A 20,188-nucleotide genomic window follows, 5' to 3' on the forward strand; every position below is an offset into this window, starting at 1 on the left:
GGGGAGGGTCCCAGTGTTGGTTTATTGCTGGGAATAATGGCGGGTAGGTACATTCGATGATGTAGGGTGGGGGGGAGCGTCCTGGTGTTGGTTTATTGCTGGGAATAATGGTGGGTAGGTACATTCTATGATATGGGGGGGGGGGGTTATATATATATTGGTTCTTGCAGTTCTCCTATAGCTGAAAATCTCTCCCAGATCAGAAGATTCTGGTTGTGACGTAAGAGGTTCTGATCTGCTCCCAATACTTCCCCATCATTCACAGGAAGCCGCCTCTTCTCTCTCTAAGTTTAGTTAAAGTGAGAATTTTGGTCGGCATTGAGCCAGCAGCAGGAAATCGGTGTTATAAATCTCCGGACTAATAACACAACTCCAGCTGCTCATTTTCCAGAAATGACAGACGACATCCATCTAAAGTGAATCAGCGTTTGCTGAAAATATATTGGGAGTGGATGAATCTGCGCAGTGTGGGGTGAATCTTCATTATACGAGCAATGATTCTAAAACTAGAAAGTTCCCCTAATTCCCCAATATAATTGTATTCTCCCTTCCTCATATGTGCTGGTTGTGTGTTCTTGTTACATGATTCTATTATATGCAGCACTTTCACATGACTGAGCAGGTCGCATGCTGCCTTGTGGGGGCCCCACCCCGGCCAGGTGAGCTGCAACACCTGAGAGCATTTCAAGGGTTAAACTGCAGAACTGTCTGGACAAAAACTCTAATTCTTAATACAGACATTTAGTTTCTGCACTGGTAGGAGCTCTGTGTGTCCTCTGTATCTTTGTAACCATTCTTCTGTCTCTCTGCAGCACTCCCTATATTCTCCCCCTGCGCTGCAGCTGTCCTGTTGACTTTGAATTCCGAATAGTTTGTAAGGAGCAACACAAAGATTTCCACATCGCCCCAACTTCAGGTATTTATTGCCCCAGGAAGGGGACCTTATATCGATACACTCTAATGTCCCCCACAGTCACACACTATTATTATACATTTTTATAGCTCTAACATATACCACAGTTCTGTACAGAGAACACTGAGCCAGTCCCATCAGTCTCTGTACAGAGGAGCTGAAACCTCTAATGTCCAACCCCCTCCCCCCTCCCCCCCACAGTTGCACACAGTGTTGGGTCAGCATTGTTTTGTTCCCATTTCATATACCTGAATTGTGGGAGAAAACCAAACAAGCAGCGGGATTGTTGGAAAGTTCTAGAATTTCTCGCTTATTGATTATCTGTGATGCAGCTTGATGTTTTTATGGCTCTGATTTTTAGAGCTGCCACAGTTCCCCAACCATCAATCAGCTGCGGAGTGTGAGAATTGCCCGCTCTGTCACGCCATTCACCTGCTTGGGGCCCCAAAACAGGAGAGCCACTTTTTTTTTTCTATTTCCATGACTTTGTGTTTTCTGATGCCCCCTGTCCAGGGGAGGGGAGGGGGCCATTTATTAATGAGGTTTCTGTGTTGTTGAATTGATGGGCGGTTTTGGTGTGCTGAGCAGATTACTTTCAGTTTGGGTGATCAGGCAGATTTATTGGTTTTCATAACTCTATATATATTTGTTTATTTTTACATTTCACAGCAGGAAGTATAAAGAAATCATCTTGGTAACCGGATTATCGTCATAATTAGTGTTAGGAAACTTAGTTTGCCAACAATCTCCAATATCTGCCAGTTCATTGGGCATTTATTTAATAAGATTTATTCAGATATATGGAAACCGATAATTAGATCTTTTTACAGGGAGATGTCTTATAAAGGGCAACTAAAGCCCCTCCGGTGTACAGACAGCCACACAGGATGTGTGAAACCTTGGGTACCCTAGTCACTGAAATCCTATACAATCATTTACATCTTTAACTATATTAATCCCGGTGTTCCTGCCGGGAAAGTAAATACTCAGACACTTCCTGTTCTAGGGTGACAGCAATATGCTTGTATCCCAGATTTACTCCTGTGTTGTCACTCTGTTACATGGAACTGATGCAAATCTTTCATAAGGGGTCCAGGCAGTATTTAACCCTTCAGTTATCATCTACAGATCTCATGCAATCACCTCCCTGAAAGATGATAGACCATAAAATGTTTTTATCTGTTTCAGGGATTATATGTGGGAATGGCGGAGTCGATGTGATTGTCACATTCACGCCATCCAGCTATGGGACGGCTCAGCTCACCCTGGAGTTGCTGATTTCGGAGTTTAATGCAAAGCCGTATATTTGTGTCATCACTGGAAGGTGTTCCCCAAATCTTGGCACAGTGTATGTATACCCTGAGCCAATCTCACTCCATCTTGTGTCCCTATAGGTGGGGTTTGGGTGCCCGCTAATGACTCCTCTTTTGTCTCTTAAGGGAGGAAACTTCTAAGAAAGTTGCAGCTTCCCCTAAGATGAGTCCGAAGGGCCCTGAGAAGGCGACATTAAGAATTTCCCGAAAAAAGAGACATTTACAATCTCTACAGCAGAATTCATCACAGGTACAATGCTAAGAGATCTGTATTGTATGTTCAGTCACAATGTCTCATTCATCACAACTCTGCATACAACACTCACAGGTCATTGAATTCCACAATCTGAGATTCCCAATCAATCTTTCCAATCCTCATGCTGTGACCACAGTCCTGAACCAGCAGCCAGGAAAACTCAGACTGAGGGACATGCGGAAAGGTGAATCACTGTTACTATTAATAATAATTTTAATAAACAAGATTTATATAGAGCCAACATATTTTGCAGCGCTGTACATTAAAGAGGGATTAAAGACAGATAGATACATACCAAAACACAGGAGGAGGAGAGGAGTAACACACAATAGGAGGGGGGATTTGGAGTGGTGGGAAGTAGTGAGGGTTTAGGGGACAAAAAAAGACGGGTGGGTAAGTTTGAATAGATGGGTTTTAAGGGCTCTTTTAAATGTGCAGAAAGTAGGAGCAAGTCGAATAGGACGAGGAAGACCATTCCAGAGAGTTGGGGCAGCTCTAGAAAAGTCTTGGAGCTTTGCATGTAAGGAGGTTATGAGTGAGGTAGTCAGTAGTAGGTTATTGGAGGAGCAATGAGAGTGACTAGAGGGGTATTTATCTATCGGGTCAGAAAGGTAAGTTGGACAAGAACTGTGGAGGGATTTGAAGGCAAAGCACTGGAGATGAATTTGATTCTAAGGTAAATTGGAAGCCAATGAAGAGTGATGGGAAGGTTGTGTATGGGTTAGGTAGGTGGGAAGGATAAGTCTGGCTGCAGCATTCATATTATATTGTAGAGGAGAGAGTCAGGTTAGTGGAATACCATAGAGGAGGATGTTACAGTAGTCCAGACGAGAGATGATAAGAGGTAGGGGCAGATTTTGGACATGTTGGTAAGGTGAAAGTGACAGGACCTGGAAACGTTCTGAATATGGGGGGTAAATGTGAGGGCAGAATGGAAGGTGAGGCCATATTACAATATGCGGGGGGGGGGGGGTTGAGATTCTGATGTATTGTCTGTGTCTCATCTCTCTGTATTCCCCTCTGCCAGGTTTCACCTGTCCTGGAAAGAAAACTCGTCAGGAGAAAGAGAATTTATTCCTGCAAATTGTGCAGCAGAATGTGGCCGAAGAAGAGGCCAATCAGCTGAGATGGTGAATATTGTTCTTCTCTCTTTACCTGTCACATAGCAGGTTGAAAAAAAAAAACACAAATCCATCAAATTCAACCACAAAGGAAACAAACTGAGACCTGAATATTCTGATAGAACCTTGCAACAAAAGCTCTGTGTAAGGGGAAAAAGGATTTCCTGTATTTAAGATGTGACGATCTGGATGGACATCACATTTAAGTACGTCAAAGATATGTAATGTAATTACAATGTAATTACAACAATGCACCCAAAACACAAATCGGCAAGCTGGGCACACTTATCTGAAAAGGAGGGTAGCGGCACCAGACAGAAGAATGGTTGGTAGGGAGAGTGGGCTGAACAGGAGGGCAGTTGGAAAAGTGGGGTTACTGAAAAGAATATGGGTTGGGGAGGGTGCTGTGGGCTAGGAGGGTAGATGCACTGAATATAACAGTGACCTGGAAGTGGTAAATATAACAGCAGTCAGTGCTCTAAGCACAGCGATTCAGAGGGTGCACTGGCCAGAAGACATTTTTGGAAAGTTGGTTTGGTTGACAGAAAAATGTTTGCACTAAATAAAAAAATGGTTTGGAGGGTGAGGGCACTGGACATGACAACAATTGGCAAGGCAGATACCCTGACATGAGTTGTTTGCAGGGAGGGTGCTGTGAGCAGAGGATGAAGTAGGAGGGTGGGTGGACAAAAGAGTCCGGCATGGTGTGTACACCACATAAGAGTGGTTAAGTGGGTGGGATTTCTAAATAGAAGATAATTTGGGGACCGGGCACATGAAATCAAAGTATGACTGGGAAAGTGGGCTTATGGGGCAGAAGAATGTTTTGGGAAATTGGGTGCACTGGACAAAAGAATGGTGTGAAGGATACACTGGGTATTGAAATGGTTGAGGGGTGAGAACATAGTGAAAAATAACAGTTAATGGAACTGGGGGGTCACTGGACAGATAAATGGTTGACAAAGCAGGAACACGAGAAGAATAGTTAGGAGAATGGGCAAAATGAACAGAAAAAATTGTTAGAAGGGTGAATGCTCTGAATGACAGAGGTGAAGGGAGGTGGAAATAGGGTCAGTGTGGAGGGGGTGTGGGGTACATTGCAGGAGGGGACAAAGTGAAGTACAGTGTGTGGTTGGGGCAATTGCTGGGGCAGTTCCCTTCCTTCCCACCCCTCCAGTCTGCATTCCTGGGGCAGCAGGGAGGGTACTGCACATTTATGGGGTAGTTTTATCTAGACACCCTAATACCCTACCTATTCCTGTAAACTTCCATTCGGTAGTGGCCATTCCTGGCCAAATCTGTGAATGTTTAAAGCTTTAGAGAGGGGGCCAAAGTTCGGTACAATGTGTGGTTGGGGCAAAATGGGGTGCAGTACAGAGGCCAATGAAGAAGTAAGTTGACTGTTGCCCACTCAAGCAGTTTTTAGGCAGATGCCACCCAAGTAAGTGCTGTGAGGTAAGACCATTGCTCCCCTTAACCCCCCACAATCTCCTTAGTTCCCCATTGCCCCCCACAGTCTCCGTTGCTTTCCTCCTCCAATACTGGTTATATCCCCCCTTCCTTCCTTTCTTCCGGCCCCCAAGTCTGCATTGCTGGGGCAGCAGGGAGGGCACTGCACATTTATGTGGTAGTTTTATTCAGACACCCTAATACCCTTCCACTTCCTGTAGACTTCAATAGGGGAGTGCCCATTCCTGGCCAAATCTGTGAATGTTTGGGGTGAACCAGCAGTGAAATGTTTATTTGTCACTTCCCTGATTAGATGAATATCCTCAGCAAACACAACTAAACAAACAGCACTTGAAAGGGTGAGATTGCAAATAACGGCCTTCGTTTCACATGCCTTCATCTTCCTGTGCTGGGTTTTCATCTCATTAAGCTTTGTTAGTGAATTCCAGAGAATTTGTGAAATATCATTGCTGGCGTGACAAGAAATGGACTCCATGGCTGGCTTCCATGTAACTGCGAATATTTAAGCAAGATGCAGACAGTTCAGTAATTTTCCTGTTCCTCCACATCACAGGCAGATCCATCATGGTAGTGACCCCGCTTCTCCCGAACAACGTCAGCGGATACGAGATGAACGTCTGTGTGCTGAGGAAGAGTACCAGGTTAGTGATGTTTACACCTCACTAATCTGCCCAAACCAAAGCAAATCTGTGAATGTAAACCTGAGAATACAAATGTCATACAGATCACCAGTCATTTTCAGAAATGTCTCCATTATTTTCACCTAGTTATCCTGCCAGTAACACATTTCTTGTCCTAGGGTGACAATGCTCACTCATGATATTGTATCTGTAGAGTAAGGTTGTCACTTTAGACAGAACTACAGAGCTCCCCTTCTCCTTTCCCAGGGAGTTAGAAGCACACCAGATTTCTAGCAATTGTTTTTTGTGTAATGTAGATGGTGAGCGGCTGTCCTGACCTGCAGAGAGAATACAAGCGGCAAGCTGTGAGCACCATGTCCCAGCGGGTGTTAAGGAGAGCAGATCAGGTGAGTCTGAGGATCATTCTGTTCCATGAATTACCTGTTACATATGTGACATATCAGTGCATTTATATCACATTGTTGTTTCTTTGCAGTGTCTCGCAGGTCAGCCCCAATTTGACCTTTATCTGAATGAGCTGTGGACCAATAGAAACCGGGCACTGCGCCGTTTCCAGCAAGCTGCCCGCAAGGTGGGAACGGAACCCAGTGCTGACCTGGGGAAACAGGGAAACTGGGATGGGGATCATTGGGATAATTTTTACCTACCATCAACCTCAGATGGCAAAGAGGAAAACCATCCAACATAAAGTTTAAAAGTTAGGACACAGCCCTGCCACACCCCCAGCTATATAAAGGTAAAGGACACACCCCAGCCACACCCAACTATATGTAGATAAAGGACACCCCCCAGCTATATACAGGTAAAGGACACACCCCAGCCATGCCCAGCTATATGTAGATAAAGGACACACCCCCAGCTATATACACGTAAAGGACACACCCCAGCCACACCAAACTATATGTAGATAAAGGACACACCCCCAGCTATATACAGGTAAATGACACACCCCAGCCATGCCCAGCTATATGTAGATAAAGGACACACCCCCAGCTATATACACGTAAAGGACACACCCAGGCCATGTCCAGTTATATGTAAATAAAGGACACACCCCCAGCTATATACAGGTAAAGGACACACCCCCAGGTATATACAGGTATAGGACAAACCCCCAGCTATATACAGGTACAGGACACACTCCCAGCCAACGGCCAATGCGTTTCGCAATGCTTGCGTCTTCAGAGGATGAGGGTAGTTGGGTATCAAATGGCTCAATGGTTGGATCAGACAGTGAGAATAGACGGTTGGTTGTGATAGATTAAACATCCTTTTCTGTGGAGCAGGCATCCAATGAGAGGTATTTGAACCTGTTTGTATGATTTGAGGAGAGTTTTTTGTGTAAGTATAATTCCTGATCAGAACCTGAATACTTCCCACACATCTGATTTTATGATTGGTGAAATCATGCTCCCTTCATGACTTCTCATATAAGCTATTTCTAGATGGGATATTGTATTATTAGATTCTGTAGGACATTTTTCTAGAGATCTGTACATCAGCATCAGGAGGGATTTGATTGGGGGGGGGGGGCACTCTATGGATCGTGTTTGGCTTTGTGTTGCCATACTGTCCTAACCCCGATCTGTATATCCACCTTTCCAGGTTCTGGTACGCTGCAGAGTAAATCACAGGTTGGTGCGTCTGAGGAAATTGCTGCAACAACTTGGAGCCGAGGGGGAGGGAGATGGAACGATCGGTAAGTTGTGGGGACGTTATTGCTGATGTTATAAAAGTTCTACTGCTGATTGTGATTTGTGTATTTCAGTGGGGTGTGACCCCCCTCTCCTTTATCTCACACAGGGAGCAATGGTGAGATGATCCATATTTTACCGGCATCCACCAATCAGATCCTTTTCTGTGACTTTCCTCCCTATCCTGATGAACCGGAGGGATCAGTGAGTATAGAGGAAGATAAAATGACATTTCTAGAGATCATTTGTTACATCTGCTCAGACCCTCCTGTGTCACTGTTTGTATTTGTTTGTCATGTGCAACCCCTATTTAATGTACAGCGCTGCGTAATATGTTGAAGCTATAAAATTCCTGTTTACTAATAATAATAATAATATTAATGATAATGATAATTTCTATTGCCAGGGAATCATTTCATGTGATGGCTGACACTTCAGTGGTTGCAGGACCTTTTTCAATCCAGACTGCTCAGCATCACTGTGGACATTGCAGGAATAGCATGAAATTGTCTTTGGGTGTTGTGCTTAGCATTCCTGGCCTCATCCTGGTAACAATTTAGTAGCTTTTTGAGTAGCCCGGTGGAGCTTAACACTAGGACATCATCTGCTGAGAAGATGGTGGAGCACATATGTAAACCTTCTGCTCTTTCCATTTATACACTACTACACTGCTACTACTACTGCTCCCCTCTCTTCCAGTGCACCCAGAGTGTCCTCCAAGGTGCTGGTCCATTGTTAGCCCTGTGTCCTCCTCTCCACTGTTCTATGACAGCTGGGGTTTTGTTGCTCTGCTTTGACTCCAGACAATTTCTGTTGGGGTTGTTTGTTTCTCTTCTTGCAGAAAGGTTTACATTAGAGTTGGCTTAGGCACCACATTTGTCTTCTATCCTTGTTGGTTGTTTTTACAGATAGATCTTTTATTCCCCCTTATTCGTCTCCCCTTATTCTACCTTCCACCAGGTAAATGCAGTGGCCCCATCTGATGCCAGATTCTGATGTTGGACCCTTCAGGCAACTTTTAGGTTACAGGAATATCTGTGTCCTCTGTTTTATCATGGGACTGTTAATATTTGTTTGCTGTGTTGCACAAATCCCAAAGGTACAAAACTTTCCAAAGTAGTGAAAGAAAATCAGATTTTTGTATTTATTTGCATCTTGGACTCCATTGAAGCACACAGGTCCCTCATTCTGTGTCTATGATTGCTGCTCTGTCACACAACTTTGGTTTACTGCCGGCAATCTGTGTTTATCCTGGGTTGGCCCAAAGTCTGCAGGTGCCCATTCCTTCTGTAGGTGCAGTATAAAGCCTTTCTGTGTCCCTCAATGTGTTCCAATGTAATGAATGTAACAGTAAGTACACAATTTGTATTATATGTGTCAGTTCCATAGCAGCAAAGTGATAACACAAATAAATGCCAACGAGTTAATGAAACCACTGAGATGGCTCATTTGAGGATGTGGCTGTACTAATTCTCTTTTCTTCAGACTTGGGGAGGTCCCTGCACAATCATCCCACAACCGGCCGATGTTCCACTCAAAGTGAAACTCCCTTTCTATGATTTAAAGGTGATTTGTGAAATTTCTTCTCACTGACCACATAAACCACAATTTACACCACAGACAATAATCTGTGTACTCAGGACTGTACAGTCTGCACACACAGGGGACACTCTATATACTGCAGTATTATTGATCACTCAATGTTCTTATCAGGTTCCTCAGCATTATAAACTGATGGGATACCAGCCAGTAAGTACACACTTGGCCTCGTCCACATACCAATCTCGACAGCTGGCACGCCCACTGAGGAGCGGGGCCAAGGTAATTACCTTCATGGCACAATGTGTCTCTTATTGAGGGCCCGAACCTACAGAGGGGGCCATACGGCTTGTGAATGCTGATGTGTTTTCCCATTTCTCTGCCTTCAGGATGAGTTTGTGCCAATCCCCCAGTCTGACATCCCGGAATCAGGGATCAGGACAAATATGAGAGAAGAATGTTTGGTGACTACCAGACTCACACTGACCCCTCCGGAGCAGCTGCTGAACCCCCCTGACTTCCACCCGATGCATGTCTTTGTGAGTAAACATGGTACACCATCAATATGCCAGATATGGTCACATGACAAATATCACCGCCCTTCATTAACCTGATTATGTCCTTGTGATGTGTACACATGATGACACATATGATTACACCTGTGATGTCACACTGTGTATGGGGGGGGGGGGGCAAAGGACTGTCTTGAGTGCTTTAGCATGAACAACGCCAAAAGGGCTGAGGCTACAAACTCTGCTGCTGAAGTAGCTCAAAGCATGGGAGGAGAGGCGGAGGGCAGTTTAGTCTTCTCACTCTGCAGTGCTCATGGGGTGCTTGTGGATCCTCCTGTTACTGGGTACAATTCACCTCTTAGTGACATTTGCAGTTATTATATCTAAATGTTCTGATATAAAGCACCGACCTCCCATAACTGTGGTTGTGTTCCCTGTAGAATCCGGCTCCTGGATTGGTGGCCTTTAAGAGACCCCTGCCATACTCTGAGACAGACCTAGAGTACCACCTGTGCCCGTTGCCAAAGTACCCGTCCCTTCGTGACACCACAATGATCACACAAAGGAAGTTCCTGAACCGCGAGGTATGTGAATGCATGAGGTGTGTGTGAATGCATGAGGTGTGTGTGTGAATGTATGAGGTGTGTAAAGGCCCCTTTCAGGGGACACCCAAGCCGGTGTTGGGTCCAAAACCTAAAATGTTTCCTTCATATTGCTCCTAGGAAATCATTCGGGGTTTAATGAGCTGGAAGAAATTCCCGACTGTCACCCTCTCTGGTGCCCCTCCACCTGCCAGTGCCCACAGATCACGCTGGTAAGTGGCATCCTCTGGTGCTGTAGGTGCTGAGGAGCTGAGGTGCTGAGGACAGGATAGAGGCACCAGGGGTATATTTATGGGGTGTGGTGATAATTTGTCCCCCTCCCCCATGTAAAAAAAACCAGAGGAATGGAAAATATCTGAACCAATCCGATTCTTTCAGGAAATTATATTTGGAATTGTCATGTTTGAGGTATCACAGACCCGGTCAGATCTGGCAGATTGCAGCTTCATTGTAAACATCCAGCTTCTAGAACTTGGGCCAAAAACAACAGTTTACAGCACCCCCACTTATTACAAAGGGGTCCAGGCAGCACTAATACCCCTAATTATTATATTACCGGTCACGGGGGCTCCTATTACTTCATTGGAAAGGGTTTCTTATCAGGTTTGGGGGTTATCCTGCAAAATCAGTTCATGTGTTCTGTATATAAATTGTGCATAGCGCCCCGTTAGTGGTTATGGATTCCATGTTCAACTTTAGTCCCCACTTTGGGCTCAAGACCCCCACTTTTCCCCCCTTTCTTCACCCTCAGTATCCCCCTTTTTCAGCTGTACTCTGCCCAACCTTGATGTCTTTAACATGTGATCAGTCATCCCCCCCCCGTGTCATCATTGTCCCCTTCTTCTGAATCTGTCACCCACCCCATTGTCACCCCCATTTTGAGATCTCATATTTGATATGTGAAATAAAAAACAAACGGGATTCCAGGAACCAGGACGCAGCTTCTCCTAATCCACCATTCCTCCCCCAGGTGTGACCCCTTCAGTGAAGATTTGCTCCCAGCAGACGCCCCACCAACCCTTAGCCACTTAGCTGAAGAGGACAAAGAGAATATTGTACTCAGGTAAGTACCAGTGTGGTCTCATGACCTGCAGTCTGCTTTTTCATGTCATGCTGGACATTCACCAGGCAATCGAAATCTATGAGATCAGAGACTGGATTGCACCAATCACAAAGGGAGGGATGGGGAGTCATGTCTGCCAACAGTGATCACCAAACATCATTATCACCCCATCATAGGGTAATGTTGTACTTCTGGTGACCCTGCGGTGTCTTATTATATCCAACATGAGGTGAATACGGAGCCACCATTGAAATCAGAGCAAAGACATGTAAAATACCCTCATGGATCCTGCAGCTGAGGTGCAGTGTATGGGGAGATGAGCTCAGCTGGTATGGGCAGTGATAACACATAGATGAGTCAGGGACACCCAGGGACAGTTCAGGTAGGTCCGTCCTGCACTTTTGTTCAGTGGCCAGCACAGTTCAGTTTAGCAGGGCTACTTACAGCAGAACACAAATGCAAAATCTGCTGGTCCGAGGCACCAACTAAACTCCAGTTAGTTTCTGGCCCTTAGGGTGACCAGTGATGGGGCAGCGCTGGTACCTTTTAGTTTCCTACCAGCAGTCAGCCTTTTCACCCAGCAGAAGGAGAGGAGACTTGAGGAGCCCTGATCATTGGTTGTCTCACATAGTCAGCTGACACCAATAATAAGTTCATCCAGGTATACACCCATGTACCACATCCACCACCCTGCCAGCCCCACAATACTTTAGACTCCGGATGATTGGGATGTCTTTGTTTTCTCAGGCAGGCCGATGATGTGCTGTGCAGAGTGTCGCTGACCCCACAAATGCTGAGAGCAGAATTCACATTCATACAAGACGGAAATCAGAGAGACTGGTGAGTATTGGGTCAGACTATAGGGAGTATCTGCCCCACATGTGTAAGAATATGGGGGGTGTCTGCCCCCCCCCGTGTTAGACTATGGGTGGCTGTTGGCCTGGGGAGTGGGCGGTCCTAGACAGATTATATTTGCATGCTGACCGCCCACCTGTTATATGAGGACCTAAACACTCCCCCCCCATTCCTAAAGATGCAGCACTGCCCTGGATCCCAGTCCAGGCCACTCAAGACCCCCAAACACCCCGCAAGATCATATACAACAGTGTGCAACTAAACATTGACAGGGAAAATATCTGAAAAATCTTCCTGTACCTATGCACTCCTGTTCTGTGTCCCCATAGCTGTAAATCTGCATCTCAGACACTGTCCCCATATTTGAGGTGAGATTTGGTGTTGTCACCACTGTGCTGCTCTCCTTGCTGGAGGGGAAACTGCACCTGGGGTGCTGTAGTGTGAGGATCTCCCTGCTTTCTCTATTCTGTGATCCCAGCTTCCTCCTCCTCCATCATCACCCCACCAGACATCAGGAGGGCAACTCTGGCAAGAGGGGCAGACTACCACCTTTACCAAGGTGGCCACCCTTGTACTGGGACGTGGCATGGGGAGTCAGTGGAAGGGTGACCACAGACATTTCTGGTGACTCCTCCATTATGTCCCTACGTCCTGTATCCCATATCCTTATGGTCAGCACTGACACCCCGGGTCACCTCTCACATGCCATTTTATCCTCTACAGGGACTCCGATGAGCCACAGGCAGAATGGCAGAGCCCAGAGGTCAGTGACAACCTTGCTGACAAAATCCAAAAACATCTGGGACATCTGAAGCTGTTGACACATAATAAGGGGCTGATTTTGGACTAAGGAGTCGTCACCGATGGCCCCCAATCCTTTGTGTGTGGCCCCCATTGCACAGAACTTGATACCCAGATATAAAACGAACGGCATATAGGATTGGCCGGCGAGGAGTGGTGAGGTGCGGTCACTGTGCACACTGGATCTTAGGACCATATGAATGAGTGCAGTCATTGCATTGTGTGTTATTGCCTGGGATTGTGGGCTCCTCCCTGATATCTAAGGGGGTAATAACCCCTATTACAAAATATTATTCTTCCTTACATTTTCTTGATTGGCTGATCTGTTGACTAGTCCTTAGGAGGGGGAGGGGGTGACCTCTTTGTAGATTTTCTCTCACTTCCTGTTGTGTCTCCAGAGCAAGAAGTGAGGGTAAATCTCCCCAGTCGGTCACAGATGGCCAAGATTTTGAATATTTTCTTTTCTCCAACCAAAAATAAAATATTTCCTCTTCAGATCTTCTGGAAGTGTTATTAATGAAATCTGATTCGATTTTGGTCCTTGTGATCTCGTATATGCCGGGATTTCTCACTCCTCTTGCACCATTTTGAGTTTCTCACGCGCCAGGGACATATTGCTGAGTCATGTGACTGGCATTGGAGTCAATTGATATTAATGATCAGTAAACACAAATCCCTGGACGGTTCCCAGGCTCCGCACACAGGCCGCGCTTTGTCTGCTGGGTCAATAAAGTTGTCTCAGCCGATAACATTCACCGCCGGCACAAAACTTCCTGGAGACACCGAATCCTTCCTGGTATAGGGGGAATAATAGGGAGTATTAGGGAGCACCGGGGATGGGGGTTTACTGATCCCAGCCTATGGACACGCCAGCTGCCAATCAGTGATGTCCCCTTCACACCGAATCCATGGAACAGAAAAAAGCTCATTTATAAACCAACCAATAATTTTGTGTTATTTCCACCAATAATCAGAACTCACCCCATTCCTGGGCAGAATCCATTATGGCATCCTGTGTTTAGGAGGAGTCAGGGCTGGGCTCACCAGTAGGCACAGTGGGCATATGCCTATGGGTGGGGGTGGGCAGCGCTTCCTGTGAAATTATAGGATTGGTGATTGGATAATTCTTATTAGAGCTCCTCCTTCCTCGAGGAACCAATCTGACGTCGATATACCAATCACTGACCATGGAACGACCTCTAGAAAATGCAAATTCTGATTTTTACCCCACAGAAGAGATCCAACAGATGGAGAGCACCAGAGGCGTCTGAGAACCTACGGCCTATTGTAAGAGTGGGGCTTAGTGATTCAACTGCAACAGGAAGTGTTGTTGCTAGCAGGATCTCCAGAAATTTGCTTAGAATGTAAGTCCCACTTACCACACCCCCTCGCCCACTACACAATTCTGTGGTTGCTGTAAAGGCCTAGTGGTGGAGTTAGGGTAGTGAAGGGGAGTTTGGGGGCTCATTGCAGCAAGGGCACCCATATATTCACCCAGCTGTATTCAGTGAGACCCAATGACATCATACTGGACAAAGATTTGGGGTTTGCACCTAATAATGGCATTTGGTTCTGGGTGTCGGGGTTCCTCTTTACCCCCTTCCCCGATGCTTCGTCTTCCCAGACACCCAATCAATGCTCAGTGATGTAATTAGCGCCTGGTGATAAATTGCGCCCCTGTGCCATGTCCATCTCCGGCATTAAGTTGGAAAATATGGATTCCTCATTATCTGTTTATTGCTCCAATGATTCCGGGCAATGTTCTGGGGAAATGATTTATGGGGCAGCCAGGAGCCCCCACCAACAACTGATATCAGCGGGGATGCAGGAAGATCTGCACACTGGGCACTGCGCCACATCAGCCATAACCAAAAGTAAATGACCGGTGTGAGAAGACTCTGCTGGAAGCTGCTGACCCTCCAAACATTACATTGTGAATGGTAAAGGTTTAGAGGTATTTGGAGATTTTTGGCTCCACCTCCTGCAGAGATTATGCCCCCCCCCCCAGACCAGCATGAGCTTTATTACTACAGTGCTGGGGTCTAGGGGGGGTGGTGCAATGTGGAAGGGGGGTCATAGTGGAATTCTTCGTAGTTCCCCTTGTCTAACAAACTTGAAGATCTCTGTGCTGGATTGGGATCACTATTGGCCCCTAGGGATGGGATCACAGTCAACCCAGGTGTGAGGTCAGTGCCCGTTGGGCTGGCCCCATGGCCCCCATGGCCCCATTGTATATCATTCTGGGGCACAGTGGATCCCTCATTAAACAGATGTCCCCATGGTACATGTACATGTCTCAGGGCATTACCTCTGATCTCAGCTCACATCCTCTCTGTGCAGAATGCAGACTCGGCCCCCGCTGGGGCCCCATACGATGGTTTGTTCCCTTAGGTTGCCCTTTGTGTCCGTAGTCTCTGGAATTCCAGGTATTAGGAGTCTCCTAGCAGCACATTGATTAATTGGCTCATTTATATCCTGCTGGTAATAGATGATTTGTCATGTGACCTTGTGCCCCCCCCCCCCCCACACACACACACACCTGTACTGTCCCCAGCACCCCCCAGGGTGGAGGAGGGATCTGCTGGACCAATGTGAGGCACCTAACCAGCACCGGTCAGACCCGGCCCACCAGTCACTTGTGGATTGAGACCACTGGGGCCACACATCCTGGGGGGCCACACACCAATTCTAGTTCACCCCCAGGGGCCACATTATTTCCAGTTCATTCCCAGGGCCACACTGATTCCAGTTCTAATCCTAATCCCTACCCGACCTCCTCGATTCTCCAATCTTTATCCTAACACTCACTTTATCCATTTTAACCCCTCAGTGTCTCCTATGGTGAAGATATGGATTGAAGATTAAGCCTCGGGGCAACCAATGCCCCATCTTCACCTAAACTCATATCTCAGATTTTAGTTTTCTCATCCCCACCCCAAACCAGATCACTAATAGTCATCCAAACCCCATCTTCCAATTAGTTTAGGGTTGGAGGTTGGGGCGTGGGGTTATGGTTGGAAGTTGGGGGTGTAGGGTTATGGTTGGGGTTAGGATTATGGTGCCCCCAAGGTTACATTTCTCCTTAGGGTTCCTGATCTAATAGGGATTGGTATTTTTGGCCCCAGATACCTCTTGGGAGACCCTAAAATGCTTTTTGTTCCCCAATTCAGTTCATCTTGGTTTGCATTTTCCTGGGAATGTTGGTGAGAGGTGACCCCCAATGTGTGGATCATCTCTGTTCCTGACCCTGGGTGCACCCCAAATCTAGATGTCCCCCTAAACTACCAGCTGATTGGACATTAAGGTCTGGTCATGTGACACAAAGCACTCTCAGCTCATTCACCCCATGCAGATTAATTCCTGATCAGGTGAATGTCTTCCCAGAAATATCATTATTGGGTGTCACTGGAAGGTTCCTGAGATTTGTTGGACCCCCTCTATGTATGGCGCGTATCAGCACCTTTCAGCATAAGAACATTCATGGTGGAGGCCATTCACAGGCCAGGCACTGCACAGCCCCTCTACCCCCTTGTGTCTCGTACGGCGTCCCTAGTTATCATACAATACCCCAATATGTCTCCCGGTGACCCGGCCTGGAAGATGTCACAGGGTCCTAATGAGTGCCAGGTGTGAAGCTGCAGTGACCATGTGTGTTGGTGTGCTGACTGCAATGTCTTAGCTGTAGGTGATTCTGTGCAATAACTTCCTGATCACTGGGCTCCTCCAACCCACTGGTAGCTCAGAGGCCTCAGAAGTCAGAATTTCTGCCCCTGGACTCCCCTCTATGAAATCTGCCCAGAGGGAGATTTCAGACAGTTGCGTCCCCGTTACTAAAATCTCATGGAAGCTGTCACATGATTGATTGTCATTTTCAGTCCTTTCAAATCTGCAACTTTTATTTTACCAGTCCCTGGTTATCCAGCCATGAAGGTCCTCATTCAGGCACTTCCTGCTATAGGGTGACAACATTCTCACCTAAATCCCATTCTTGCTCATGCATTGGTTAGGGGTTTGACATAACTTCTTTAAAGCAGTCTAATATGCTGGGATTTGTAGTTCTGCTAGGTCTGGACAGGAGATTCCCATTCTATGTATGATATACTTTGCTCATATTGGGGTTCAGTGGTGGCACCTGGTGGCTGATCAGTAGAATGCAGCAACTACAACACTCCCCAATCTGCTCTCTGTACTCTCCAGTTTAGATGGAGAGAGGAAAGCATGCTCAGGTAGGGCTACCAATGATAGGGCCCCCCACCAGTAATAGGGACGCCTAGTGACAGCCCTCCCAGTGATAGGGACCTATATGCCTTTCTCCCATTGTGTCTGAGGAAAATCAAGGTTTGTTCATGTAGAGGTGATGCCACCTATTGGCCATGTTTGTGGAATGTTTTGTATCTCTCCCTCTGTAGGTCGTTCCTCGTACCCCCAGCCATCACTCCTTTATATATCTTTGGGTTGCTGGTGAAGCTCTTCCTGTGAAACACACATTTCATGATAAAAATTGAAGTTTTGGAGTTAAGAGGTCCAGAGCGTTCCATCTGTGTGACAAGGTTGATATATGTGCCCGGGATGTGCACCCACCTGCACCAGGAGCGGGATAGTCGGGTATTTATCAGGGACTGGGGGGGGCTTCTATTATCTGTGCTCATATTAGAAATCAGGGTGCCCGTTCAGATGGTATGTGTGGGTGGGCTGGAAGCTGGGAATCCTCACACATCCATCCGTTCCTCCCTCTGTCTCTCCCAATCCATTCATTGCTCCCTATCCATCCATCCATTCCTCCCTCCAAATCCATCCATCCCTCTGTCTATCGGTCCCTCCCAATCCATCCATCTGTCCATCCATTCCTCCCACCAAATCCTTCCATCACTCCGTCTATCGGTCCCTCCCAATCCATCTGTCCATCCATCCATTCATTGCTCCCTATCCATCCATTCCTTCCTCCCTCCAAATCCATCCATCCCTCTGTTTATCGGTCCCTCCCAATCCATCCATCTGTCCATCCATCCATTCCTCCCTCCCACCAAATCCATCCATCACTCCATCTATCGGTCCTTCCCAATCATTGCTCCCTATCTATCCATCCATCTAGCCATTCCTTCCTCCCTCCAAATCCATCCATCACTCCATCTATCGGTCCCTCCCAATCCATCCATCCATTCATTGCTCCCTATCCATCCATCCTTCTGTCCATCCATTCCTTCCTCCGTCCCCCCCAATCCATTCATCCATCTATTCATTGCTCCCTATCCATCCATCCATCTGTCCGTCCATTCCTTCCTCCCTCCAAATCTATCCATTCCTCCATCTGTCGGTCCCTCCCAATCCATCCATCTGTCAATCCATTCCTTCCTCCGTCCCCCCCAATCCATTCATCCATCTATTCATTGCTCCCTATACATCCATCCATCCGTCTATTCCTTCCGTCCTCCAAATCTATACATCCCTCCATCTATTGGTCCTTCCCAATCTATCCATCCATTCATTCCTCCCAATCCATCCGTCCATTCATCTGTCCCTCCCAATCCAGCCAGCCATCCATCCGTCTGTCCTTCTGTCCATCTATCCTTCATCCATCCATCCATCCATCCCTCCCTCCCAATCCATCTATCTTTCTGTCCTTCCATCCACTCTCCATCCTTGATCCCTATGACTGTATTCCAGGTTTGTGTGCTCTGTCCATGTCACCCCCTAGGGGCGCTCTCATCCTTTATTACATTGCAGCTGTAATGTTCAGTATTTTGGTTTCTGTTACATGGGAAAGTTATTCCTGTACATCCTCCATGTGTCCATTTATTCCAGTATCCATCCATTCATGTTGACAGGATTTCACTTCACTTCCCTCCCTGGAGACACAACAGGAAGTTGGAGTAAAAAATAGAGAAATCTCCCCTTAGTTGTCACCAGAACAGGTGTCCCCATTGGGAAGATTTGTCTTCTATTTCTGTACCAGAGATAACTCTGAAAATTTGTAATCCCATCACTTCCTATCTCAGTGACACCAATACAGTTAGGGTGAACCTCCCCAGGGGGGACACAGGCAACCCTCCTGCTATCTCCCATGCAGAGATCCCGGAGGTTCTGTAGTCAGGAAAAGTCTCTGGTGTCACCGAAGAAAGAATTGGAGCCGCTCCCAAACGGTGACACCAGAATAACCGGCCTGTAATCCCAGCCCCCCCCCCGGACCAGCTCTTTGGTTAACAAATGGGGCAGAGGGAGCTCCGTCCCAGTCCGTCAGATCTTCGCTTTGTCATTCAAAACACCAACAACCTCATATATCAAAGAGTGCAAAATCCAACCACACGCAGCCCAACAGCCAATCACATCGCAGATCAGACACACAGCTGATAAATGAGGAGATAAGTGGTTTTGATAGCGACAAACTAGGCGGCCACCAATTCTCTGTCCCATTATTGGAAATCCTCAGAGACATTCGGGTAGAATTCACTGAATCAATATATCAGCATGGATCACAGTCATGTCTGTGGAGCCCCCTCTCTAATCCGCTCCCCATCAGTCATTTATTTATATAGCACCAACATATACCGCATCGCTCATACACAGTCATGTGACATCATAGTCCCAACATCACTTGTAGAACCGTACAAATGAGGAATGATAACAATAAAATGGAAGTTAAAACCAAAAGAGCTTACAATCTACAAATGGCAGTCAGATAACTGAAATTTTACTGCTCCATACTGACATCTGGAATGATGTTAGTGACTTCTCCTAATTCCTGACTGTTGTTGTCACCCTGACTGACAGAAGGCCCCACCCACACCCCTCTATTCTAAGCGTCCCCAGGTGACCCCCACATTTCTAAAATCCAGACTGGTCCTCTTATTATTTTCTTGTATTTACATAGCGCAGACATATGACGTAGTGCTGTACAAAGTCATAGCCTTATCTATGTGTGGCAGCTGTGGAATCCAAAACTCACTAATCCTGACATTCCCGTCCTGCTATCACTCAGCACTCAAATGTGCATTGGGGTGACACCCAGTGCTGACCCGAAATACATCTTGTATGTAAAAGAGCTCTGCCGATAGAAACCCCAACGTCTGAGACAGGAACTTGACTGGGCTATCAGAAGTCTCCCAGCTCCAGAGTGTGCAGCAAGTGAGGGCCAAGGATGAACACATAACAGAAACATTATCCCCCGATATTGTCACAGGGACGGCTCACATGTAGGGGTCACAGGGCGATTGGAGAGAAGATAAGGCTGGTTGCCACTGTGTGCCCACTGATTGCATCCTCCATTTCTTGGTCAACCCAATAAATCTGTGTGCCCCAGTGACCCTACACCCCAATGATTCTGTGTGATCCCACACCCCAATGATTCTGTGTGCCCCAGTCATCCCACACCCCAATGGTTCTGTGTACCCCAGTGACCCCACACCTCAAT

At 46.7% G+C, this 20,188-nt stretch overlaps 1 protein-coding gene across 2 annotated transcripts in view; it reads left to right on the plus strand.

The window, feature by feature from the left end:
- Positions 1-13,281, plus strand: part of CFAP221 (cilia and flagella associated protein 221) — a 19,836-nt gene extending 6,555 nt beyond the window's left edge. For both annotated transcript variants that reach the window (XM_072417863.1, XM_072417864.1), the window contains exons 7-24: positions 813-916; positions 2,102-2,261; positions 2,353-2,476; positions 2,555-2,666; positions 3,510-3,612; positions 5,627-5,714; positions 6,011-6,100; positions 6,190-6,285; positions 7,320-7,413; positions 7,518-7,612; positions 8,894-8,974; positions 9,122-9,229; positions 9,337-9,486; positions 9,900-10,043; positions 10,182-10,273; positions 11,032-11,124; positions 11,872-11,964; positions 12,703-13,281. In XM_072417863.1, coding sequence (XP_072273964.1) covers positions 813-916; positions 2,102-2,261; positions 2,353-2,476; positions 2,555-2,666; positions 3,510-3,612; positions 5,627-5,714; positions 6,011-6,100; positions 6,190-6,285; positions 7,320-7,413; positions 7,518-7,612; positions 8,894-8,974; positions 9,122-9,229; positions 9,337-9,486; positions 9,900-10,043; positions 10,182-10,273; positions 11,032-11,124; positions 11,872-11,964; positions 12,703-12,829 — 1,954 coding nt within the window. In that variant the 3' untranslated portion in view covers positions 12,830-13,281. The remainder of the gene's footprint in view (positions 1-812; positions 917-2,101; positions 2,262-2,352; positions 2,477-2,554; positions 2,667-3,509; positions 3,613-5,626; positions 5,715-6,010; positions 6,101-6,189; positions 6,286-7,319; positions 7,414-7,517; positions 7,613-8,893; positions 8,975-9,121; positions 9,230-9,336; positions 9,487-9,899; positions 10,044-10,181; positions 10,274-11,031; positions 11,125-11,871; positions 11,965-12,702) is intronic.
- Positions 13,282-20,188: the final 6,907 nt, after the last annotated feature.

The sequence above is a fragment of the Pyxicephalus adspersus genome, chromosome 7, assembly GCF_032062135.1.
Source record: "Pyxicephalus adspersus chromosome 7, UCB_Pads_2.0, whole genome shotgun sequence".
NCBI classification, from domain to species: Eukaryota; Metazoa; Chordata; class Amphibia; order Anura; family Pyxicephalidae; genus Pyxicephalus; species Pyxicephalus adspersus.